We start from the raw sequence: 24,156 nt of genomic DNA on the forward strand, positions 1-24,156 counted from the left end.
CGCTTCACCACGCCTCGCCTCGCCAGGAGTCACCGGTGGAACGCTTCACCACGCCTCGCCTCGCCGGGAGTCACCGGTGGAACGCTTCACCACGCCTCACCGGCAGTCACCAGTAGAATGCTTCACCACGCCTCGCCTCGCCGGGAGTCACCAGTGGAACGCTTCACCACGCCTCGCCTCGCCGGGAGTCACTGGTGGAACGCCTCACCACGCCTTGTCGGGAGTCACCAGTGGAACGCTTCACCACGCCTCGCCTTGCCAGGAGTCACTGGTGGAACGCCTCACTACGCCTTGTCGGGAGTCACCAGTGGAACGCTTCACCACGCCTCGCCTCGCCGGGAGTCACTGGTGGAACGCCTCACTACGCCTTGTCGGGAGTCACCAGTGGAACGCTTCACCACGCCTCGCCTTGCCAGGAGTCACTGGTGGAACGCCTCACTACGCCTTGTCGGGAGTCACCAGTGGAACGCTTCACCATGCCTTGCCTTGCCTCGCCTCACCTCACCGGGAGTCACTGGTGGAACGCCTCACCATGCCTCACTGGGAGTCATCAGTGGAACACTTCACCACGCCTCGCCTCACCTTGCCGGGAGTTGTCGGTGGAACGCTTCACCACGCCTCGCCTCGCCTCGAGTCACCGGTGGAACGTTTCACCATGCCTTGCCTCACCGGGAGTCATCGGTGGAACACTTCACCACGCCTCGCCTTGCTGGGAGTCACAGGTGGAACGCTTCACCATGCCTCGCCTCGCTGGGAGTCACTGGTGGAATGCTTCACCACGCCTTGCTGGAAGTCACCGGTGGAACGCCTCACCTTACCTCACCTCACCTCGCCTCGCCTCGTCGGAGTGGAGCGGAGGGTGGTGTGAGGCCCCGGACTTGCGTAGGGCTCAGAGAGGAGCTAGGTGAGTTCACGGAGGACAGGTCCATCCGCGGCCGTTAACCAGGCTGGGTAGGAATGGTGTCCCCAGCCTCTGTGTGCTGGTGGCTGGAAACAGGAGGCAGGGGAGGGATCGCTCAGTGACTACCTGCTCTGCTGGCTGCCTCGGGGGCACCTGGCACTGGCCACCGTCGGCAGACAGGACCCTGGGCTGGGTGGACCTTCGCTCCGACCCAGCATGGCCGTTCTCGGGAAGCCTGGGCGGGCGCCTGAGAAATGCCCACATGCAGCTGAGCTGCTGTTGGCGCTGTGGTTCCCCAGAGGCCAGCTTCAGTGTCAGGACAGCATGGGCAGGACACCTGCTGAGGGGGACAATGGCTCCCCAGCTGGCCCCTGTACAAACACCCCCCAGCTTTGAAGACAGCCGCAGGCCACAGCCAGAGGTGTGCAGACAGCTGCAGGTACCAACCCCGCACATGGATCTGCTGCCAGCAGAGCCCACAGCCCCAGGCTGGGGACATCAGCATTTGGTCCATGGCACAGCCCTGGGCAAGGCTGGGTGAGGGATGCCGCCCAGGGCACAGCACCAGATGGAGTCTGGCGGCAGATCTGGCCCCTGGCACAGCGCTGGCAGGTTTTCAGGGAGGAATCCGGCCCCTGCCACACAACTGGGGAGCCTGGGAGTGGGATCTGACCCCTGGCACAGTTCTAGGGGGTTCTGGGGGGGACCTGGCCCCTAGCACAGCACTGGCAGTTTTCCAGGGAGGAATCCAGCCCCTGGAACAGCACTGGGGGCGTTTCAGGGGGATCTGGCCCCTGGCACAGTGCTGGGCGGGTTTTGGGAGGACCCGGCCCCTGGCACAGCGCCCGGGTGCAGGGTGACTGACTGGCAGGACCTGGGCACTGCCTGCCCTGGCCCATGGGAGCCGAACAGCTGGCTGCCCCCCCAATCCTTCAGCGCTGCTGCCCCACAGTGGCAATGCCGAGTTGCTGCAGGAGAGTCCGGCTCCATAGGGGCAGCACTGGGCTGGGGCTGCAGGGCAGAGCTCACGGCCTCATTGCCCCCCATGGGTGGGCTGGGCTGGGGTGGGGGCTCCCGGGGCGGGGACCTGCCTGTTGCCCCCAGGACAAAGCAGTGCAGCCGACACAAGCCCAGTGCCAAGCTCGGACGCCCGAGGGCTTGGTGCCAGCAGTAGGAGGGTGACGCATCGCTGATGGGGTGCAGGGAGAGGGGCTGGGCCAGCCTGAGCCCAGCACTCCTGGAAGATGGGGCAGCCAGGCGGGGGTGCAGTGAGGGGCACCCTGGGTTGGCACTGCCCTGGGACGGGGCCGTCATGTGCCCCCGTCTCTGCCTGCGGCGAGTCGTGAACTGCCCTGGGGATGTGGCTGGACCTGCTCTGCTGGGGAGAGCGGCTCACAAGCTCCCCTCACATGGGGGGCCGACGGTGGCGAGCCCTTGTGTGGCTGGCAGGACAGTGGCCGGAAGCGCGCTGAGTGCCGGGGCTGGTGCCTCAGAGTGCCCCCTCCACCCCGCGCCTGCTCCGTCTCAGGGCATCTGCCCCCCCGCAGTGGCCCCGGCTACCTCCTGTAACAACACCCCCACACCTCAGCTGGCCTAGCACCTCCGGGGGCCCCAGCCCCAGGCCAGGAGAACGGCAGGCAAGCAATCCCCTGTCCCCAGACTCGGCCCTGCTGAGGTCGGAGAGCGAGAGCCAGGCCCTGCTGTGCCCACCCTGGGTGGGAGCCAGATGTCCACCGCCCCTCGGGACAGCCCCCAGATGACTCTGGGCGACCGGCGACCGACGACTGGTGCCCAAGCCCCAGCCCAGGCTGGCTTCCACGCTCCCTTTGTATTACGATCGTCCCTGGATCTCGTCTCTGTGCACAATAAATACCTGGTAGCAAAGACCAGTGGGCAGCGTGCCTGGCCCCCCTCAGCTGGCAGCACCAAGCCACGCTCAGCTGGGGGCGGGCGCCCCAGCACCGACAGGCTGCCCAGCCCAGCCCAGCCCAGCTCTGCGTTCCTGGGGCCCGGCGGGCACAGCGAGTCCCTACCGCGCGGTGGCCACCTCCGCCTCCACCTCCACCTCGTCCCCGATGGAGGCCAGCTCGTCCTCGGAGTCGGGCGCTGGGGGGCTGGCTGGGCCGGGCCCCACATTCACGTAGGTGACATGCAGGTTGATGTAGTGCTCGCCCTTCAGGGAGGCCAGGATGTGCTCCAGCTCCTCAGTCAGGGCGGAGAAGAGGGGGCGCTCCTCGGGGCTCGGGGCCCAGCAGCTCAGCATCACCACGTACCTGCCGCAGGAGAAGCCCCCCCGAGTCAGGACAGGCCCTGGGGCTGGCGCTCAGCCCCCCTTCCCTCCACACCCTGCAGCCCTACGTGCCAGGAGAGGGGCCTGGGGAGCCCCAAGAGGGTGCCCTGCGTGAGCACCACGTCAGGCACTGCCCACTGGGGGGCTGGGGGGCAGGGGGCTCCCCAGGACGGAGGATGCAGCACTCACAGAGAGTCCGGGCAGTACTCGGGTTGGGGCAGGCGCCGGCCGCTCAGCAGGTAGTGCGTTATGTCATAAGGATCCACCTCAGGGTACGGCAGGGCCCCCCGCGTCAGCAGCTCCCACAGCAGCACCCCAAAGGACCACTGCACAGAGAGAACGGGGTCGCGCCAGCCCCACAGCCCGGCCGCACCGGCACGCAGCAGGGCCAGGAACATGGCCTCGAGGCCGGCCACCCCCAGAGCCCTGGGTCTCCCCAGTGCCTGAGGGCGTCCAACCGGGGCTGCCAGCAGCAGGCCCCTGGTCTCCAGCAGCGAGGGGCTGGCGTCAGCCTGCAGCCAGAGGGCGTTGGGCTGCTCCCCTGGCCCGGACAGGGCACCTCCCGAGGCCCACGTTGTCCCAGCGAGTACGGGGACCTGCCTGGGTCAGCAGCGGCAGGCCTGCTGCTGTCCGCGGGTGCTGGGCTCGCGGCCGCGGGAGATGCACCGAGCCCAGCGTTCAGCCTACGGCGCTGAGCCGGAGGCCGAGGGCTGCTCTGCTCCAGGTCTGCCAGCTGGCGGGGTGCGCGCTGCCCACCGGCACCGGGGCAAGCTGCCCGGGAAGGGCGAAGCACACGTAAGGGTCTGAACTGTTCTAACGCCCCATGTGCTGAGTAAGGCAAACACCGCCATGGCAGGCTGCCTGCTAGCCCCGGCTCCCCCGGCCACGCACCGGGACCGGCCGGGGGCACGGCCCGACGGGACCAGAGCTGTCTCCTGGCTTTGGAGCAGCTGGGAGCCATGCAGGGCCGGCCTGTGCACTTCCCAGAGCCCCAGCTCCTGGGCTCCCCACGAAGCCCCAGCCCCACTCACCACGTCCGACTTGGTGGTGAATTTCTGCACCTGCAGGCTCTCCAGCGCCATCCACTTGACGGGCAGCTTGGGCTGGCGGTGCTGCCGGATGCTGTAGTACTCCTTGTCAAAGACGTCCCGGGCCAGGCCGAAATCTGCCACCTTCACCGTGAAGGTCTCGTCCAGCCTGCAAGGCACGGGGGGACGTGTGTGTGTTTGTGCGTGCAGGAGGGTGGTGTGTGTGTGTGTGTGTGTGTGTGTGTGTGTGTGTGTGAGTGCATACACAAGGACAGGGGTGTGTGCGTGTGCATGCGTGGGAGCAGAGGGGTGTGTGTGTGTGTGTGCGCACAGGGGCACGGGTATGAGTGTGTGTGCACGTGGGAGCAGGGGTGTGTGTGCGTACGTGCGTGCGTGCATGCAGGCAGGAGTGTGTGCGTGCGTGAGGGCAGGGTGTGTGTGCATGCATGGGGGCAGGTGTGTGCATGTGAGGGCAGGGGTGTGTGTGCATGCATGTGTGAGGGCAAGGGTGAGCGTGTGTGTGTGTGTGAGAGCAGGGGAGTGTGTGTGCATGTGCGTGTGTGTGTGCAAGAGCAGAGGTGTGCATGCGTGCATGTGTGAGCAGAGGTGTGCATGCATGTGTGCGTGAGGGCAGGGGTGTGTGCATGTGCGTGAGGGCAGGGTGTGTATGCACGTGTGCGTGGGGGCAGGGGGTGTGTGTGCGTGAGGGCGGAGGGATGTGCGTGAAGGCATGGGGCAGGTGTGTGCGCGTGCATGGGGGCAGGGGAGTGTGCACGTGCTTGAGGAGAGGGTGTGTGTGCGTGCAGGGGGTGTGTGTGCATGAGGGCAGAAGGATGTGCATGAAGGCATGGGGGCAGGGGTGTGCGCGTGCATGCATGCGTGGGAGGGCAAGGGTGTGCGTGCATGCATGCGTTCCTGAGGGCGGGGGGGTGTACATGGGGCAGGGGTTTGCGTGTGCATGTGTGCGAGGGCAGGGGTGTGTGTGCATGCGTGCGTGAGAGCAGGGTGCATGTGCGTGTATGTGTGAGGTCAGGGGGGTGCGTGCGTGCGTGAGGGCAGGGGTGTGTGCATGCATGCGTATGTGGGGGGGTGTGCATGCATGGGGGCAGGGGGTGTGTGTCCATGGGGCAGGGGTTTGCATGTGCATGTGTGCGAGGGCAGGGGTGTGTGTGTGCGTGAGGGCAGGGGTGTGCGTATGTGTGCAGGCAGGGGTGTGTGTGTGCGAGGGGGCAGGGGGGTGTGCATGTGTGGAGGCGGGTGTGTGTGTGTGAGGGCAGAGGAAGTGTGCATGCGTGCGTGCGAGCGCAGGGGTGTGCGTGCGTGTGAGGGAGCAGGAGTGTGTGTGCTTGCATGTGAGGGCACGGGGTTGTGTGTGTGCATGCATGTGTGGGGGCAGCGGTGTGTGTGTGTGAGGGCGGGGATGTGTGTGTGCGTGGGGGCAGGGGTATGTGTTTGCGAGGGCAGGGGTGTGCGGGCGTGTGTGTGGGCAGGGGTGTCTGTACATGCGTGCAAAGACAGGTTGTGTGTATGCGAGGGCAGGGGGTGTGTGCATGCTTGGGGGCAGGGATGTATGTATGCGAGGGCGGGGGTATATGCGTGCGCGGGGGCAGGGGTGTGTGTGCAAGCATGGGGGGTGTGCACGAGGGCAGGGGGGTGTGTGTGCGAGGATGGAGGTGTGTGCACGCATGGGGGCAAGGGTATGGGGGGCAGGGTGTGTGTGCGCGCATGTGTGTGTGCGAGGGCAGGGGTGTGTGTGAGTGTGTGTGTGCATGGGGGAAGGGGGTGTGTGCAACGGCAGGGGAATATGCGTGTGTGCGTGCATGTGTGAGGGCAGGCTGTGTGTGCATGAGGGTGGGGGTGTGCAAGTGGGGGAGGGGTGTGTGTGTGCGTGCATGGGGGCAGGTGTGTGCGTGTGCATGAGGGTGGGGGTGTGTGCGCGCGTGTGAGGGCAGGGGTGTGTGCACGTGAGGGTGGGGGTGTGCGTGCATGGGGGGTGTGCAAGGGCAGTGTGTGTGTGTGCGTGCATGGGGGCAGGTGTGTGTGCGCACATGAGGGTGGGGGGTGTGCGTGCACGAGGGGGTGTGTATGTGTGTGCGTGCGTGGGGTTAGGGGGTGTGCGTGTGAGGGCAGGGGTGTGTGTGCATGCATGGGGGCAGGTGTGTGTGTGTGCGTGTGAGGGCAGGGGTGTGTGCGCGTGAGGGTGTGGGTGTGGGTGTGCACGTGGGGTTAGGGGGGTATGCGTGCATGCATGGGGGCGGGGAGGTGTGCGTGTGAGGGCAGGGGTGTGTGCGTGTGAGGGTGGGGGTGTGTGTGCGCATGGGGTTAGGGGTGTGTGCGTGCGTGCATGGGGCGGGGAGGTGTGTGTGTGAGGGCAGGGGTGTGTGTGCGTGAGGGTGGGGGGTGTGCGTGCGCGAGGGCAAGGGTGTGTGTGTGGGGGAGTTAGGGGGTGTGCATGTGAGGGCAGGGGTGTGTGTGTGTGCATGTGCGTGCGAGGGCAGGGGTGTGTGTGCGTGAGGGTGGGGGGTGTGCGTGCGCGAGGGCAAGGGTGTGGGGGGGGGTTAGGGGGTGTGCATGTGAGGGCAGGGGTGTGTGTGTGTGCATGGGGGCGGGGTGTGTGTGTGTGCACGTGCGTGCGAGGGCAGGGGTGTGTGTGCGTGCGTGGGGTTAGGGGGGTGTGCGTGCGAGGGCAGGGGTGTGCGTGCGTCCGTGCGGGCAAGGTGGACCAGCCCATGCCCCGCCCAGGGAATGCCAGCTCAGCAAGTGGCCCTGCTCCATCCAGGAGCCTGGCATCTGCAGCCGCTTCGCCCCAGCCCCAGAGAGCTGGGCCCACAGCCGTGGGGCCGGTGCTCGGGGCTCTCAGCACTAGGGCTGGCAGGTCTCTGCACCCCCAGGGCCGTGCATCCCTCCCCCCCGCCGGCACACACTGCCTGGGCACCAAATGCCACTGGCCTGGCAGCAGGAGTGTCCTCCGGAGGTTTGTCTGACCATGCTCTGCTGCTGCGCACGCCCAGCCGGCACAGAGGGGCAGTGCCAGGCCCCGACACCCACCGGCCCCAGGCCCAGCCGGCACAGGGGTCAGTGCCAGGCCCCGACACCCACCGGCCCCACGCCCAGCCGGCACAGAGGGGCAGTGCCAGGCCCCGACACCCACCGGCCCCAGGCCCAGCCGGCACAGGGGGCAGTGCCAGGCCCCGACACCCACTGGCCCCACGCCCAGCCGGCACAGAGGGGCAGTGCCAGGCCCCGACACCCACCGGCCCCAGGCCCAGCCGGCACAGAGGGGCAGTGCCAGGCCCCGACACCCACCGGCCCCAGGCCCAGCCGGCACAGGGGGCAGTGCCAGGCCCCGACACCCACCGGCCCCAGGCCCAGCCGGCACAGAGGGGCAGTGCCAGGCCCCAACACCCACCGGCCCCAGGCCCAGCCGGCACAGAGGGGCAGTGCCAGGCCCCGACACCCACCGGCCCCAGGCCCAGCCGGCACAGGGGGCAGTGCCAGGCCCCAGAACCCTTCAGCCTGGGCTGGCCAGTGGCCCTCAGCAGAAGGGGGCTGTGGCACAGCACCCCACTGTGGAGCGTCTTGCAGTGCAGAGGCGGCTGCCCGGGTGTGTCTGGGGCCTGCAGGGCCACCTCCTGCCCCCACCCCAGCACACGGGCCCCACGCCTGCCCCACGCCTGTCCGCTCACATGCAGTTCCTGGCAGCAAGGTCCCTGTGCACAAACTTCATGTGGGCCAGGTAGTCCATGCCCTGCGCCACCTGCAGCCCGAAGCCGATCAGGTCCTTCACCGTCGGGCTCTGGGGAGACAGGGGCAGGGAGACCTGCAGCGCCCTGCCTCATGCCTGGGCCCAGCCCCTGCCCGGCACTGCCACCGCTGCAGCCCTGAGCCCACCACTACCTGCCCCGCCTCTGCTTCGGGTGGGAGACCCGGCTGGACCGCTCGGAGGCTGTCACGGCAGCCCGTGGGACACAGACCCTTCGCTGAGCCTGCACTGGGCTGGGAAGGCGCCGGGGCCATGGCAGAGCCGGGGGGTGACAAGGAGGGGCCGTGGCAGAGCCGGGGGGCAGACGGAGGGGCCGTGGCAGAGCTGGGGAGTGACAAGGAGGGGCCGTGGCAGAGCCGGGGGGCTGTAGGGGATGAGCTGGAGTGCTCGCAGGGCAGTGGCACAACAGGGGGGCAAACGCTGGGCACCCTCTCTAGCCAGGTAAGCTGCCGCCTTCCCAGCACACAATGGCCCCTCCAGCCAGTGAGCCTGGGGAGAGTTGTGTGAGCGTGGTGGGGGCTCAGCCCTGACGCCTTCGGGCCCCACTGGGGCAGGGGGACTTGGTGGCCGGCTGCCTGGTGTCCATCAGCCCCCAACTCCCCTTCCTGCCCACTCAGGGGCAGCACAACCACCCGCCCCAGACCCTGGCACCCCCCTGCCCTCCAGCCAAGCAGGCAGGAGCTTGGGGCCTGGCTTTGCTGAGGTGCCCTTGTCGTCCAGGCTGCTGGCGGGGAGCCCTGCCCAGCCCAAGCGGGGGGTGCGGCTGGCCCAGCCTTACCCGGTCCGGGGAGCGGACGAAGTGGCGCAGGTCTCCATGCTTCATGTAGGGCAGCACCACCAGGGGCAGGCCCTGGCGCGGCAGGCAGATGCCCACCAGCGACAGGACGTGGGGGTGATGGAAGCTCTTCATGAGAATGCCCTCCTTCAGGAACTCCTCCACCTCCTCCACGTCCGTGATCCCTGGGACAGAGCACAGCCGTGGGGCCGGGCCGGCGAGCAGCAGCACGGGGCAGGCGGCCGTGGCTGCATCACTCTGGGGGGCACCACACCCAGGGGCTGGGGACATGGGGCCACCGAGCACGGCAGAGGCAGGGGAGGGGCACTCACGGGTCAGAGACTTGATGGCGCAGTGGGTCTCTCTGCCGGCTGGATCTCGGTATGTGCCATGGTACACGCTCCCGAAATGCCCTGGCCAGGACAAGGCAGTCAGGCAGGGCAGAGCCGCCACACAGGCAGGGCCGCGCCAAGCTGCCCCTGGCCCCGGCCGCAGGTAGGGCACGCGCCTAGTGTCCCAGCTGATGCGGGGGCAGAGGGGCTGGGGCTGGCGGTGCTGCAGCAGGGATGGTGACGGCTCTGAGGCCACCACGCACACTGGATATGGCTGAGGATGGGGCCCAGATGGGCCCCACACACGGCCAAGGGGCTGGGACTGGCTCTTGGCACAGCACCAGGGGCTGCAGTGCTCCCTGGGGCTCACCGTGTTAGCCTGCAGGCACCCCATGGGCCCCCCCAGCCCTCACTGTGCCGGCCTGTGGGTGCCACATGGGCCTGGCGCTCACCGTGCCGGCCTGCGGCACCACATGGGCCTGGCGCTCACCGTGCCAGCCTGCGGCACCACATGGGCCTGGCGCTCACCGTGCCAGCCTGCGGCACCACATGGGCCTGGTGCTCACCGTGCTGGCTTGCAGGCACCCCATGGGCCTGGCGCTCACCGTGCCGGCCTGCGGCACCCCATGGGCCTGGCGCTCACCGTGCTGGCCTGCGGGCACCCCATGGGCCTGGCGCTCACCGTGCTGGCCTGCGGGCACCCCATGGGCCTGGCGCTCACCGTGCCGGCCTGCGGCACCACATGGGCCTGGCGCTCATCGTGCCGGCTTGCGGCACCACATGGGCCTGGCGCTCACCGTGCCGGCCTGCGGGCACCCCATGGGCCTGGCGCTCACCGTGCCGGCCTGCGGCACCCCATGGGCCTGGCGCTCACTGTGCCGGCCTGCGGGCACCCCATGGGCCTGGCGCTCACCGTGCCAGCCTGCAGGTGCCACACATGCCCGGGCCAGCGCTCACCTTTACCGATGACCTGGCCCCAGTGTGCCAGTAGCCGCTCCTCTGGGATCAGGACATCTTTCACCTCCTCCAGCAGCTTGGGGCGGAGGTTCTCGATGCAGTAGGAGGGCACCCGCAGGAGCGGCACCGCCGAGCCGTCGCTGCTGCCCGTGGAGGAGGGTTCGTGGATGCGCCTGCTGGCAAAGCTGCCGCCGCGGGACACTTCTGGGGGCCGCACTGCCAGGGACCGGCCAGAGAGAGGGGAGTCGCAGCGTGCCCCTGGCAAACGGCCCCCACCAGCTGGAGCAGCCCACCGCCCGTCCCCGGAGCTGCCCCCAGCCCCAGGCAGACCCAAGCACCACAGCGCTGGGGCCTCTGGGCGGGAAGGGAAGGGGCCCAACAGGCCGGGCTGGGCCAGCCTTCCGTGGCGAGGGGAGCTGCCAACTCCTCACCTGCCACGTCCCGGTAGTCCTCGGCCACGGGGAGCGGGGTGAAGCCAGGGGTGCCCCCGCTGGGGTTCGCCAGCATCTCCAAGTTCTCCGTCCCTGTTGGCAGGGACCACAAGGCTGTTCAACATCTCGAGAGCCAGCGCCTCCTGTGCCCCCGTGCCGGCACCAGCCCTCCCGCCGGCCGTCAGCCTGGCCCAGCCCAGGTCCGGTACAACACTGGGACCACGGCGGGGGGAGAGGGGCTCTCGGGGCCTGGACAGCAGGGGGATGGGCACCCTGCCCGTATCGCCAGCCCCATTCGCACACCAGCGGGGCGGGGCGCACAGCTCACCGGGCAGCACCGTGGGCCTGGGCGGGCTCAGAGACTTACCTGTCTTCCACCTGCGCTTGGACTTCAGCACCAGGAACACCAGCAGGCAGAGCAGCAGGGAGGTGAGGAGGGTGCCCAGGAGGACGCCCGTCAGCGAGTCCTGGGAGCTGGTGGCTAGGACCTTGCCCAGCTCCTGGCAGGCGTCGTTCACGCAGACCTGGGGAAGGCAGGGCAGGCACACAATGGGCAGAGGACAGGTCCCTAAGCCACCTGCAGGAGCGGGGGGACCTGCCCACACCCCCAGCTGTGAGCTGGCACCATCATCCAGCAATGGCTCCGCCAGCTCAGCACCGTGAGCCCCATTCTCCAAAGGGGAAACTGAGGCACGAGGCATGGCCACGACTTGCCCAGGCCTCCAGTCCCTGCCCAGCGCTCAGTGCACCGGCCCTCACAGCCCCCTGCTGGGCTCCCGCAGGCGGCACTGCCCAGGGGCTGGGCTCTCAGGAAGAGGGGCTGGGTGCACTTCTCAGTGCAGGTCCCTTGGGTACCAAAGGATGCAGCTCCCACAGCTGTGAGCAACAGAGACTGAGGAGCGGGCACCACATGTGGCAAATGGCAGGGCTGCCCCACACTCCCTGGGCAGGGTGGGAACGATCCCTGCTGGAACAGAGCTTGTTGCCCATCGCTGGCTCCACACAGCTGCACCTTGTTACCAGGCTGCTCCGAGCGGTACCCGCCCAGGGCAGAGAGCAGGTGGCACTGCTCATGGCTGCGTGTCGGGCTGGACCTGCCCTCCGCACTGTGCACCAGGCTGGGGACCAGTCCAAGGGGCTGCCACTGCCTGCTCCAGCCAAGGGGGAGTCACCACGGACAGCCGTGGGGCGTCTGGGGCCCAGCGCAGGGTAGCCCCCGCCAGCTCCTACTCCACCTGCACCGGGGATCCGTCTGGCGGGAGGCGCAGGTCCCTGGGGATGCGGCAGGTCACCTCGCTCTTCAGCACGCTGGGCCTGCAGTCCTGGCCCGCCACCGCCACCGTGATCCGCATGCAGCCAGCCAGCGTGTCCAGCCCGGTGTGCTACACACATGGCCACCGTCATGGGGGGCCCCTGACCCCAGCGGGACCCCCAGCCTGAGTGCCCTCCCCTGGGGATCCCACCACCCTGGGCCCCCAGCCTGAGCTCCCTCCCCTGGGATCCCCCCTGACTTGGGCTCCCAGCCTGAGCCCCCTCCCTTGGGATCCCCCACTGAACTCTCCCACCCTGGGGACCCCAGCCTGAGCCCCCTCCCCGGGGATCCCCCCTGTCCTGGGACCCCCAGCCTGAGGCCCCTCCCTGGGGATCCCCCACTGAACTCTCCCACCCTGGGGACCCCAGCCTGAGCCCCCTCCCCTGGGATTCCCCCAACCTTGGGGCTCCAGCCTAAGCCCTCTCCTACTCCTGTGGGACCCTCCCCCCTGCCTGAGCCACCCACGGCCCCGGGGCAGCCATTCATCCCCTCCAAACTCCCAGCGCACCAGCTGCCCCCCAGCCCAGCCTGCCTACGTGGATCTCGATCTCGTCACTGCCGGGTAGGAGGCGGTGGGTGAGGTTCTCGTGCGGGAAGGGCTCGATGTGGGGCGCGCGGTGGTAGCGCAGCCGGAAGGCCCTGCGCCCTGGGAAGCCGTCCAGCTGCACCGTCAGGTTGCCCGGGACGCTCTCGGCCCCGTCGGCGAAGGAGTAGGTTGGGCTGTAGCACACCAGCTGCTCGGGGGAGCTCGGACCCTGGCACACCTGTGGAAGCAGGGCGGTTGGACGGAGGGGAGGGGCCAGGAGCGGAGTGGGGCCCTGCTGCTCCCCGACACGGCTCCCAGGCCCCTCAGTATCCGCCTCCCCGCTGGGCCCGGGGGCGGCACTGAGTTACCACCAGGGACACGAGTGTGTGAGTTCTCAGCCACCTCCAGGCAAACGCCCAGCCTTGACTGGCACGGGCTGGGGCCAAAACCCCACAGAGCGACAGCAGGGCCTGCCAGTTGGCACTGGGCGCAGCCCGACTGGTGACACCGGCAAAGCTGGGAGCACCCAGGGCCGAGCTAGCAGGGGCTGCAGGTCAGGTCAGGTGTGGGGGCGCCCAAGGCTGGGCTAGCAGGGGCTGCAGGTGAGGTCTGGGGGGAGCCCAGGGCTGGGCTAGCAGGGGCTGCAGGTGAGGTGTGGGGGGAGCCCAGGGCTGGGCTAGCAGGGGCTGCAGGTGAGGTGTGGGGGGAGCCCAGGGCTGGGCTAGCAGGGGCTGCAGGTGAGGTGTGGGGGCACTGGCAGAGCTGGGGGGAGCCTGGGGCTGGTATAGCAATGGGCTGTGGGTCAGGGCAGGCAGAGCTGCGGAGAGCAGACTGACTCACCCACGGCAACTGCCTGCTCCAGGCCAGAAGAGCACCTCAGAGCTGTTCTCTCCCGGCTCAGCGCACCACCCCGCTCCGGCCCCCTTACCTTGGCCTCGGTCGTCATGCCGGCGGCCTCGAACCGGATTCGGGGGTAGCACACGGAGTCCAGGTTGGTGCCGTGGACGGTGAGGGCCGAACCCCTGCAGAAGGTCACGTGTCACTGCCGACTGGGGTGCAGAGCACGGCCCTGAGCTGGGACCCTGGCGCCCCGGCCCTGGCACAGCTCCCGGCTGCGTTGTGCTGGGACCCCAGGGGCTGGTGGAGCCCTGACCAGGACGTGCTGAGGACCCAAGGGCCTGGGGGACCTCGCCAGGGTGCTCTGGCTAGAGGAGCTGCCTGGGGCCTCTGGGGCCCACAAGGGGAGCAGTGTCCCTTTCCCAGCCCCCGCACAGCACTGCCCCAAGGGACATGGGGGTGCAGGAGGGGGCTGAGGTGCAGGGGGGCTCCACAGCTGGGACAAACGGGCCGGCTGCCGGGCTCCAAAGGGAGCCTTCACTCCAGGCCCTCCAGGGAGGAGCCCAGGCCTGGGGGGTGGGGGCTGTGACCCGAGGGGCTTGGGGGCTCTGGGCAAAGCCCCGGCCTCGGCACTCACTCGTAGGTGCAGTTGGGGGAGATGCCGTGCAGGACGGGGTCCGGGCGGTAGCGGAAGGGCTCCGGGGAGGGGAACTGCTCCTCGTCTATCCACAGGGCCACGGGCACGGCGCTCAGGTTGCTGGCGGGAGGGCTGGTGCAGCAGATCACCCCATCGGCAGGGCTGGGGACAAACAGCGCCCGCCTGGCTGAGTGGGCACCGGCTGCAGGGCAGCTCCCCTCACCCAGACACACAGCAGGACAGGGTAAAAGCAGGGGCTGTGTGTACCCACGAGCCCAGAGCCAGCCCTGCTGGCAGGTATCACAGCCAGCCGGCCCCGCCCGGCCACACCTGCTCTACCTGGCCATGCTGGCCCCATCTGACCACACCCGCCCCACCCAGCCACACCTGCCTGGCCAGGCCAGCTCCCCCAAACCCACCCGCCCATCCAGATGCTCGGGGGGACATGGCTGGTGCCCGGGGAACACATGCCTACGGGCCACTTTCCAAAGCACGCCAGTGGCCCAGACACTCATTGCCTAGCTCAGCCCTGGCAGCCCCGCCTCTGCTGCCTTCGACCCACTCCAACCAGGGAGCACCAGCCGGGGTGTTACTGGATTTTTACACAAAGTATAACGCCATTCCCGGGATCACGGCCCTGGGGCTGCAGCAATCCCTGTGCCGGGGGCCAGGTGAGGGCCGTAACGGAAGCTGGGAACGCCCGGCACGTGTCCGCCTGTGCCAGGCTTGCATGGAAGTTACAGACATCGGCTCTAGCGCTGCCTTAGGAACGTTCCGCGCTGGGGGTTCCCAGTGCAGCTGTGGTCACCTCCCCAGCCGGGCGACGCGGGCTGAGCAAAGCGGCAGAGACCGGGGCCCAGACGTCAATCCCACGTCTTGGGGGAAGGGGTGGAGAGGTGCTGGGAACCCAGTGGCCAACGGCAGAGTGCCAGGACAGCCCACCCGAGCCGGGGACCGACCCTCCGCTGCCTGCGGGAAGGAGAGAGGGGTTTTCCTGCCCCAGGGCCAGTCTATAAAGACGTCCCTGGCCGTGACCGTCTCGCTCTTCCCTCCGCATGAACGACGCCTGCGCGGACGGGGCCTGGCCCTCGGGGGACGTGTTTTCAGAGCCGCTTGTACCAGTGCGTGTCCTGCATCGGCGGCTGTAACTGGGGTGTGTCGGGTACCACTTCGGCAAGGGTTCGCTCCCACCCCTGGTCTGTCTTTCTTTGGTACCAGCCCTGGAGAGCTCAGGTCTGAAGGACGGGCCCAGCGCGCTGGTTTGGGTAAGACCCAAGTACACACTGACCGGGGCTGTGGCCGGTCCCTTTGGGGGCTGGCAGAATCTGGGTGCAGCTGGTGAAATGGGTTCTAACACCCCCTCCTCTGAGCAGGTGGGTGGCTGGTTTGGGCATTGGGAGCAGCTGGGAAGTCTGGGGTTTTGCTTGTGGGGCGCTGGCCGGCCAGTGGGGCTGGCAGAGGTGCGGTGGTGGCTGGGGGATTTGCCTCGGGGAGAAGGAAATCCCAGCCTGGGCTGTAAGTGGCCTGGATTTAAGCAATTTGCCCAGGACTGGTTCCCTCAGCTGCCCCGGAGCCCCCATAATATCACACCAGCTGAGGGGCCGGTTTGGGCCAGTGGATCCAGGCTGCTCAGACCCACCCCAGCCCCCAAACACAATGGCTCTAGGCATGGCTGGAACCATGTGACTGCTCCATGGCCTGTGCCCAACCCCCTGTGCTCCCGTACCTTGGCTGCCCTGCCAGGGGGCACAGCACCCCTCCGAGTGTCACCCTGCGGCGGCTGCCCACAGTCAGGTTCTGGCCGTAGATGGAGATCTGGGTCCCGCCGGCCAGTGGGCCATACGCAGGGTGGATGGCGGTGACGTTCGGCACCTACGAAGCCACCCAGGGCACAGGGTCGTTATCACGGCAGCACGGTGCCCGCTGCCAGGCACGGAGAGTGGCCCGGGCGAGCCCTGGGGCAGGATGGGCGGCCAGGGCGGGTGTCCCCACTCCTGACTCAGGGCACATGCTCAGCCCAAGCAGCGGCAAAGGAGGGGCGGTGATGGGAGGCTGAACTGCTCCCCAGTGCCCAGGGGTGTGTCGCCTGCACCAGGGGCCAGCTGGGCGCCAGGCCCTGCGCACGGAGGGGCTGGGCCCAACACGGGATGGCCACTATGCCAGCCCTGCGTCTCTCCAGCCCAGGCTCCCAGCTGGCACAGGGAGGTGGCGTGCCAGGCAGGCCCACTGCTGAGCCCTGGCTCCAGCTGCAGGGGGCGCTCTCCTGGGGCCCGACCCCCAGCAGGGAGGCTGGCCCGGCACGGCCCGGCACGGCCCGGCACGGCACGGCACAGCACAGCTCGGCACGGCCCGGCACACCCCGGCACGGCACGGCACGGCACGGCACGGCACGGCTCGGCACACCCCGGCACGGCACGGCACAGCTCGGCACGGCTCGGCACACCCCGGCACGGCACGGCACAGGGCAGGACGTACCAGGAAGATGAAGCCATCTCTGGAGGAGGTACCGTTGACGTAGAAAGGCGGGTCCCTCGTCTGCTCCTCAATGGTCAGCTCCACTGCCACAGGCCCCGCCACCGCCTGGGCACCGCTGGGCTGCAGCTCGCACACCAGCACGTGCCCCGCCGTCTTGGAGGGGAGCAGCGAGGGGAGGCTGCGGGTGGCAGAGACACGGCCCCTTCGCGAGTGGCCCCGGCCCCAGCCAGAAAGGACAGCGGGGGCCCAGGTATGTCTGCTGCTCCTCCCCTGCCCCCGCTCTGCCAGTGCCCCTCACTCCCGCCCCACAGGCTGTGCCCCCCACCCGCGCTCTGCCGGTGCCCCTCACTCCCGCCCCACAGCCCCCGCTCCCCTGGCTCTGCCGGTATCCCTCACTCCTGCCCCACAGCCTGTGCCCCCAACACCCGCTCTGCCGGTGCCCCTCACTCCTGCCCCACAGCCTGTGCCCCCCAGCCCCGCTCTGCCAGTGCCCCTCACTCCTGATCCCCAGCCCCCACTCTCCCAGTGCCCCTCACTCCTGCCCCACACCCAGTGCCCCCCACCCCCGCTCTGCCAGTGCCCCTCACTCCCGCCCCACAGCCTGTGCCCCCCACCCGCGCTCTGCCGGTGCCCCTCACTCCCGCCCCACAGCCCCCGCTCCCCTGGCTCTGCCGGTATCCCTCACTCCTGCCCCACAGCCTGTGCCCCCAACACCCGCTCTACCGGTGCCCCTCACTCCTGCCCCACAGCCTGTGCCCCCCAGCCCCGCTCTGCCAGTGCCCCTCACTCCTGACCCCCAGCCCCCACTCTCCCAGTGCCCCTCACTCCTGCCCCACACCCAGTGCCCCCCACCCCCGCTCTGCCAGTGCCCCTCACTCCTGCCCCACAGCCCCCGCTCCCCTGGCTCTGCCGGTGCCCCTCACTCCTGCCCCACAGCCCCCGCTCCCCTGGCTCTGCCGGTGCCCCTCACTCCTGACCCCCAGCCCCTGCTCCCCTGGCTCTGCCACTGCCCCTCACTCCTGCCCCACAGCCCCCGCTCCCCTGGCTCTGCCGGTGCCCCTCACTCCTGCCCCACAGCCCCCGCTCCCCTGGCTCTGCCGGTGCCCCTCACTCCTGACCCCCAGCCCCTGCTCCCCTGGCTCTGCCACTGCCCCTCACTCCTGCCCCACAGCCCCCACTCTCCCAGTGCCCCTCATTCCTGCCCCACAGCCCCCGCTCCCCTGGCTCTGCCGGTGCCCCTCATTCCTGACCCCCAGCTCCCACTCTCCCAGTGCCCCTCATTCCTGCCCCACAGCCCCCGCTCCCCTGGCTCTGCCGGTGCCCCTCATTCCTGACCCCCAGCCCCCACTCTCCCAGTGCCCCTCATTCCTGCCCCACAGCCCCCGCTCCCCTGGCTCTGCCGGTGCCCCTCACTCCTGACCCCCAGCCTGTGCCCCCAACCCCCGCTCTGCCAGTGCCCCTCACTCCTGCCCCACAGCCCCTGCTCCCCTGGCTCTCTCAGTGCCCCTCACTCCTGCCCCACACCCAGTGCCCCCCACCCCCGCTCTGCCAGTGCCCCTCACTCCTGCCCCACAGCCCCCGCTCCCCTGGCTCTGCCGGTATCCCTCACTCCTGCCCCACAGCCTGTGCCCCCAACACCCGCTCTGCCGGTGCCCCTCACTCCTGCCCCACAGCCTGTGCCCCCCAGCCCCGCTCTGCCAGTGCCCCTCACTCCTGACCCCCAGCCCCCACTCTCCCAGTGCCCCTCACTCCTGCCCCACACCCAGTGCCCCCCACCCCCGCTCTGCCAGTGCCCCTCACTCCTGCCCCACAGCCCCCGCTCCCCTGGCTCTGCCGGTGCCCCTCACTCCTGACCTGCAGCCTGTGCTGGGGGGCCTGGCTGCTTGGTGCAGTGGCAGCATTGCGTGGGGCAGAACTCACGGGGAGGGGGAGTGCTGGTGACCCCGGCTGCACTGGTGACACCCGTTGCCCAGCCCGTTGCCTGTGCCCATGGGGAAGCTGCCAGCTCCAGGAACCAGCATGCGGTGAGGGGGCAGGGTGACCCCGGGGAGATGCACCCAGAGCTTGGGCCGGGCTCACTGCAGAGAGAGGCCTGTGGTGGGGCCGGGGCTGTGCCTGCTCCCTGCTAGCTGATGGGGGTGGGCAGCGTGGACCCCCCCCCCGCCCACAGGTCAGCTGGAGCCACCTCCATCCCCGGGACAGCGGCAGCCCCGAGGGCGGCTCAGCCCCCCGCCCACCTCTGGTCCAGGCTGTCTTCAGGGAGCACGTCGCAGTCCCTCTGCCCCACCCGCACGTGGTAGGCGACGCCGGGCACGCTGGAGCCGACGGTGGTGGCAAAGCGCGGGCGGGACTGGAAGCCCATCCCGCAGAGCGTCACCCGGGTGCGGCCGTGCAAGGGGGCGCTGCGCGGCTGGAACTGGGGGAGACAAGGCAAGGTCACATGGCCGGCGCATCCCAGAGCTTCCCCTCTGCTGCCCCAGGCCTGGCCAGGGAGGATGGGTGCAGGCCGGCGGCAGCGTCACAGCAGGGGGGCTGGGTGACAGCGCTCTGCTGGGGGAGCTGCCCTGCAGCGGATGCCAGTCGGTGGGGGCAGATCACGCCAAGGAGAAAGCGAGTGCAGCCCAGCGCCCTGCGGCAGGAGCCTGCGCGAGCGGGAGGGCAGCGCAGGGACGTACGTCAGTGAGGATGGGAGCGCAGCTCTCCTGGGTCCACCCTGTGGCACAGTCCTCCTGCCGGGTGCAGGCGTTCTCACACCAGCCACATTGCATGAACCGCTCCGCCCGCAGGCAGCGCTGGCATGTCAGGAAGTGGTGGCAGCCTGGGCCAGCGATGGCGACTTGGGACACCTGCCGGGGAGGGAGAACATCAGCACGTGGGGTCAAGGCCTGAGGAGATCTGGGGCAGCCCCCAAGCGCTCACTGAATGGGGACCCCACGTGCTGCACGGCCTTCCTGCAGCTGGGCACAGCCCCTGGAGAGACGCCCGCCCGCCCGCCCGCGTCCCAGGGGCTGCGAGGACCCCACGGCCCAGCCAGCCCATCTCCCCAGGCCCGAGCAGCTGGTGGGACAGCCGGCTCAGCAGCCCGCCTGCCTACAAGAGGTGGCCCCAGGGCTCCAGTCCCACGTGGGGCTGGGGCAGAGCGTGGCTCCCCGCCCGAGGTGAAGGGGCGCCCCAGCCCTGCCCAGCCCAGCCCGGGGGGTGACCGCAGCTTGTCTCACCTTGTTCCCGGTGGTGAAGAATAGCGAGTCCCCAAGCACGCCGACCTCCCGCAGCACCGGCAGCTCTGCGCCCAGCGAGAAGTTGGCGAGGGTGAGGGTGTAGGAGCTGGAGCGCAGAAGCACCACCTGGGGGTGGGGGCGGGGGTGGGGGCATGTTCAGAGATGGAGGGCCCAGGGAGGCAGGGTGCATGGCCCGGCAAGAGGAGAGCGGCACTGCCCCAGGCCCTGTGATCCTAGGGAAGGGCTGTCCGGTGCTTGCCCAGCTCCCTGCTGCTGCCCTGGCCTGGTGGTGGCCACGCCGTGGGACGGGGCTGAGGCCGGGCGAGACACGGTGGAGCGTGCCAGGACCCGGGGCGCTGGCGGGCTGCCAGCAATGGGCTCTGAGCCGCACCGCACTATGCCCAGTTAAAAGCAGGGAGCCCAGCCGGGCATGGGACCAATAGCTGCACCTCCTGCCCTTGCCCTGCCCAGGTTCTCCCCCCTGTGCCACCAACTGGGACGGGAAGAGCCGTCTGCCTTCTGGCCACGAGGGCATCGTGCCCTGCCCCGACGCAGGGGCCGGGAGCGGAGACAGGCTCAGCCACGGCACTTACCTGCAGGACGCGCCCCTCCGCTGTGCCCAGGTGGGCCACCGTCGCCTCGCCCAGGGCCGTCACGAAGATGGAGGTGAGCAGGACCCCGGCCATGCGCCCGTCGAACAGATCCACCTTGTAGGGGCCCACGGGGACCAGGGTGGGCTTGTTCCAGCAGCTGGTGTCAACCGGCGACGAGAGGTTCACCTGGGCACCCCACAGCCTTAGTGTACGGCCTCCATCGCCTCCTGCACCCCAGCAGTGCACAGCCCCCGCCCCCCGTGTCCGCACGTGGACCTGCCCGCACGCCTCCTGCACCCATGCACTGCACAGCCCCCGCCCCCCCGTGGACCTGCCCGCACGCCTCCTGCACCCCGGCAGTGCACAGCCCCCGCCCCCCATGTCGCACGTGGGCCTGCCCGCACGCCTCCTGCACCCCGGCAGTGCACAGCCCCCGCCCCCCGTGTCGCACGTGGACCTGCCCGCACGCCTCCTGCACCCGGGCACTGCACAGCCCCCGCCCCCCGTGTCGCACGTGGACCTGCCCGCACGCCTCCTGAACCCCAGCAGTGCACAGCCCCCGCCCCCCGTGTCGCACGTGGACCTGCCCGCACGCCTCCTGCACCCCAGCAGTGCACAGCCCCTGCCCCCCGTGTCGCACGTGGACCTGCCCGCACGCCTCCTGCACCCAGGCACTGCACAGCCCCCGCCCCCTGTGTCCGCACGTGGACCTGCCCGCACGCCTCCTGCACCCCGGCAGTGCACAGCCCCCGCCCCCCCGTGTCACACGTGGACCTGCCCGCACGCCTCCTGCACCCGGGCACTGCACAGCCCCCGCCCCCCGTGTCGCACGTGGACCTGCCCGCACGCCTCCTGCACCTGGGCAGTGCACAGCCCTCGTCCCCCATGTCACACATGGACCTGCCCGTACGCCTCCTGCACCTGGGCAGTGCACAGCCCCTGCCCCCTGTATCACACGTGGACCTGCCCGCACACCTCCTGCACCCGGGCTCTGCACAGCCCCCGCCCGCTGTGTCACATGTGGGCCTACCCACATGCCTCCTGCACCCATGTAGCGCACAGCCCCCATCCCCCATGTCGCACGTGGACCTGCCCGCATGCCTCCTGCACCCAGGCACTGCACAGGCCCCGCTCCCCATGTTACACATGGACCTGCCCGCACACCTCCTGCACCCGGGCACTGCACAGCCCCCGCCCCCCCGTTGCACGTGGACCTGCCCGCACGCTTCCTGCACCCCGGCAGTGCACAGCCCCCGCCCCCTGTGTCACACGTGGACCTGCCCACACACCTCCTGCACCCGGGCACTGCACAGCCCCTGCCCGCTGTGTCACATGTGGGCCTACCCACATGCCTCCTTGTGATGGAGTGGGGGGGATGCGTGTGTGAGTCAGGCTGGATGTCCGAGGCAAGCAGCAGCTCCCAGTGGCTAAGGATGACCCTGGGGCTACAACTGGCAGGTGACACCTCTGCCTGAACAAAGAGCAGGGAGGAGCTGAGCTGGGTTTTGAATCGGGGGCGGCAGTTAGAGGCTAGGAAAAGGGAGAGCTGGAAGGCAGCCAGCCGGAGGAGGGGGGAAGCTACACCCCAGAGGGGCACCTCTCGGGGTCTTCTCCCCAGGACGGGTTGGAAGGACTGTCTCTGGCTGCTGTGCTGTCGCTTCTGTGAGAAACTGGGCTTCTGTTGCCTAATAAACCTTCTGTTGTACCTGCTGAGTGAGTCACTCCTGCCAGCGGACGGGGTGCAGTGCAGGGGGACCCCTGAACGCCATCACACTCCTGCACCCATGTAGCGCACAGCCCCCGCCCCCTGTGTCGCACATGGACCTGCCCACACGCCTCCTGCACCTGGGCAGTGCAGAGCCCCCGCCCCCCGTGTCACACGTGGACCTGCCTGCATGCCTTCTGCACCCATGTCGTGCACAGCCCCCACCCCCCATGTCGCACGTGGACCTGCCCGCACGCCTCCTGCACCCGGGCACTGCACAGCCCCCGTGCCCGATGGACCTGCCCGCATGACTCCTGCACCTCCCACCAGCCACCCGCAAGCAGCCCCCCGTTCCCACCCGTGACCCCAGCCTTGAGCCCGTTGTTTCCCCAATGTGGGGGGGCTCGGCCTGCCCGGGGGAGGGGCAGGGAAGCGGAGTGGGGGTGCTACAGGCACAGGGAAACCTCCCCTGACCCTGCGGCACGCGGCCCCAGCCCAGCTGGCAGACAGAGCCCAGCGACCCACGGCTGCTCAGAGCCGCAGCACGTGGGCTGGCTGCCCCAGACTGCCTCGGGAGCAGGCGAGGCCGGCCAGCCCCCTGCCCGGTGCAGCCCCTGCCTGGGGGGAGCTAGGCATGCCCAGGGCGCAGAGGTGCAGACCCGCCCCCAAGGGGAGCCAGTGCGCAGCCGTGCAGCTTTGGAGGCGGGAAGGGCTGGTTCCTGGGGACCTGGCGCAGGCCTCCTGCGAGCTGGGCCAGGGACCCCAGCCAACACTAGACACAGCGCGCAGACCGCCCCCGGGGCGGGGCGCCACATTCGCCAGCGCTGCTCACAGGGGCAAAGCCCCATGGGCCTGGGCAGCCAGCCCTGGAGCGACAGCCAGAGGTCCTGGGACAGGGACGCCAAGTTCTCGCTGTACCCCGCTGGCTGCGTGGCATTCGCTCTCCTGCTGCAGGGCCCACAGGTGCAGCCCCCTGAGCCGTCCCACCCCGGCTCCTCGCGCCTGCCCTGTGCCGTGCACACAGTCCCCTGCTCCCGGCAGCTGCTGCGGCAGAGGAGGATGGCTGACTACACGGAAGGAGCCCCTGGGGGATGGAGAAGGGGTGCAGCCGAGGCGGGGTGGGAGGCAAGGGAGCCAGCGGAAATCAGGGCTAGACGCACAGCCCTGGGCTGGGATCACTGCAGCCACGGTGAGGGCGACCGAATTCTCCCTTGGCCTCTCCCACCATTGCACTCACTCCGGCCCTCGGCAATCACCGGGAGGGTCTACACTGCAGCTTCCCGGGGGCGCAGGCACCCTCTGGCCCACCCCCTCCGCGGCCCTGAACGGAGCTGCCAGCTACGCACAAGCACCACCCGACACGGCAAAGGGCTGTGCCCCCGGCCCCAGCTCCCCCGCTGCAGCTCACAGCCCCCGGGCCTCAGGCTGCACTTCGCCTGGCAGCCACTTTCCTGGCCCAGCTGGCCTGGTCAGGCGAAATCCAGCGGTGCTCTGCCCTGGGAGACGGGGCCTGGGCCGGGGCAGAGACCAGAGCGGGGCCCACGGCAAGCCACAGCGCTGCGCTTACAGAGCCCGGCCCTCGGGAGTCAGCACAGGAGAAGGAAGGCTGCCCACGCGGGGGAGCTGTGTGCTCCGGCATGACCGCCTCGGGCGCCGCCTGGCTTCCCCACGGGCGAGCGGCACAGCCGGCGCACGCCGCACAAGGGGCCGAGGCCTGCGAAGTGCACAGCCGGACACGCCGGAAAGACTCTGCCTGCAGCGGCCTGCCACCGTGGGAGGCTGTTCCCCTCCTGGGCGGCGGCGCCGCCGGGATCTCGCTGGCCGGGCTGGGCCGGGCCGCAGGAGTGCGCTAGTGGGGTCGGGCTCTTCCCGCCTCCGGCCGGCAGCCCTCCCAGGGCCCAGCCCCTCCAGCGACTCACCCGCCCGAGCTGCATCGCCCCTAGCCCAGGGCCCTGCACACCCTCCACAGCCAACCTGGCTCCACCACAGCCCCTCACCGGCCCTGGGGCCCCTCTCCCCTCCAGCCAGCCCTGTCTGCACCCCCATTCTCCAGCCAGCCCCCAACCACTGCCCCTCATCCCATCCGAAAGGCCCCTGCTCCCAGCACCAGCCTCAGCCCTCCACCCCCAGCACTGGCCCAGTGTCTCCCCAGGGTGGCTCCCTGCCCACTTTCCCATGCTTGGCTGGGGCCAGGAGCAGCTCTGCCCTCGCCTCGCAGCCTGGACTCAGTGCCCCAGCAGCTGGCTGGCACTTCCGGACCCCCACGACTTCGACACCAGCCAGCGCAAAACCTGGGAGCCTTTTACCGCCCACGAAAGGACTAGAAAGGGCCTCCCAGCCCGGCCCGGCCCGGCGAGGGGGTCAGAGCCAGCCCTT

At 69.6% G+C, this 24,156-nt stretch overlaps 1 protein-coding gene across 1 annotated transcript in view; it reads right to left on the reverse strand.

Annotated features, from left to right (window-relative positions):
- Positions 1 to 920: 920 nt before the first annotated feature.
- MST1R (macrophage stimulating 1 receptor) overlaps positions 921 to 24,156 on the reverse strand; it is a 34,127-nt gene continuing 10,891 nt past the window's right edge. The window contains exons 3-22 of the mRNA XM_075006059.1: positions 20,076 to 20,261; positions 19,483 to 19,608; positions 18,940 to 19,110; positions 18,502 to 18,680; positions 16,265 to 16,442; positions 15,516 to 15,661; positions 13,790 to 13,951; positions 13,244 to 13,337; positions 12,326 to 12,553; positions 11,713 to 11,859; positions 10,845 to 11,001; positions 10,478 to 10,570; positions 10,047 to 10,262; positions 9,090 to 9,170; positions 8,761 to 8,942; positions 7,906 to 8,015; positions 4,223 to 4,388; positions 3,381 to 3,517; positions 2,935 to 3,174; positions 921 to 987 (exon numbers count right to left, since the gene is read on the reverse strand). Of these exons, the coding sequence (XP_074862160.1) occupies positions 939 to 987; positions 2,935 to 3,174; positions 3,381 to 3,517; positions 4,223 to 4,388; positions 7,906 to 8,015; positions 8,761 to 8,942; positions 9,090 to 9,170; positions 10,047 to 10,262; positions 10,478 to 10,570; positions 10,845 to 11,001; positions 11,713 to 11,859; positions 12,326 to 12,553; positions 13,244 to 13,337; positions 13,790 to 13,951; positions 15,516 to 15,661; positions 16,265 to 16,442; positions 18,502 to 18,680; positions 18,940 to 19,110; positions 19,483 to 19,608; positions 20,076 to 20,261 (3,048 nt within the window). The 3' untranslated portion in view covers positions 921 to 938. The remainder of the gene's footprint in view (positions 988 to 2,934; positions 3,175 to 3,380; positions 3,518 to 4,222; positions 4,389 to 7,905; positions 8,016 to 8,760; positions 8,943 to 9,089; positions 9,171 to 10,046; positions 10,263 to 10,477; positions 10,571 to 10,844; positions 11,002 to 11,712; positions 11,860 to 12,325; positions 12,554 to 13,243; positions 13,338 to 13,789; positions 13,952 to 15,515; positions 15,662 to 16,264; positions 16,443 to 18,501; positions 18,681 to 18,939; positions 19,111 to 19,482; positions 19,609 to 20,075; positions 20,262 to 24,156) is intronic.

This window comes from Carettochelys insculpta, chromosome 11 (assembly GCF_033958435.1).
Source record: "Carettochelys insculpta isolate YL-2023 chromosome 11, ASM3395843v1, whole genome shotgun sequence".
Taxonomy (NCBI): Eukaryota; Metazoa; Chordata; order Testudines; family Carettochelyidae; genus Carettochelys; species Carettochelys insculpta.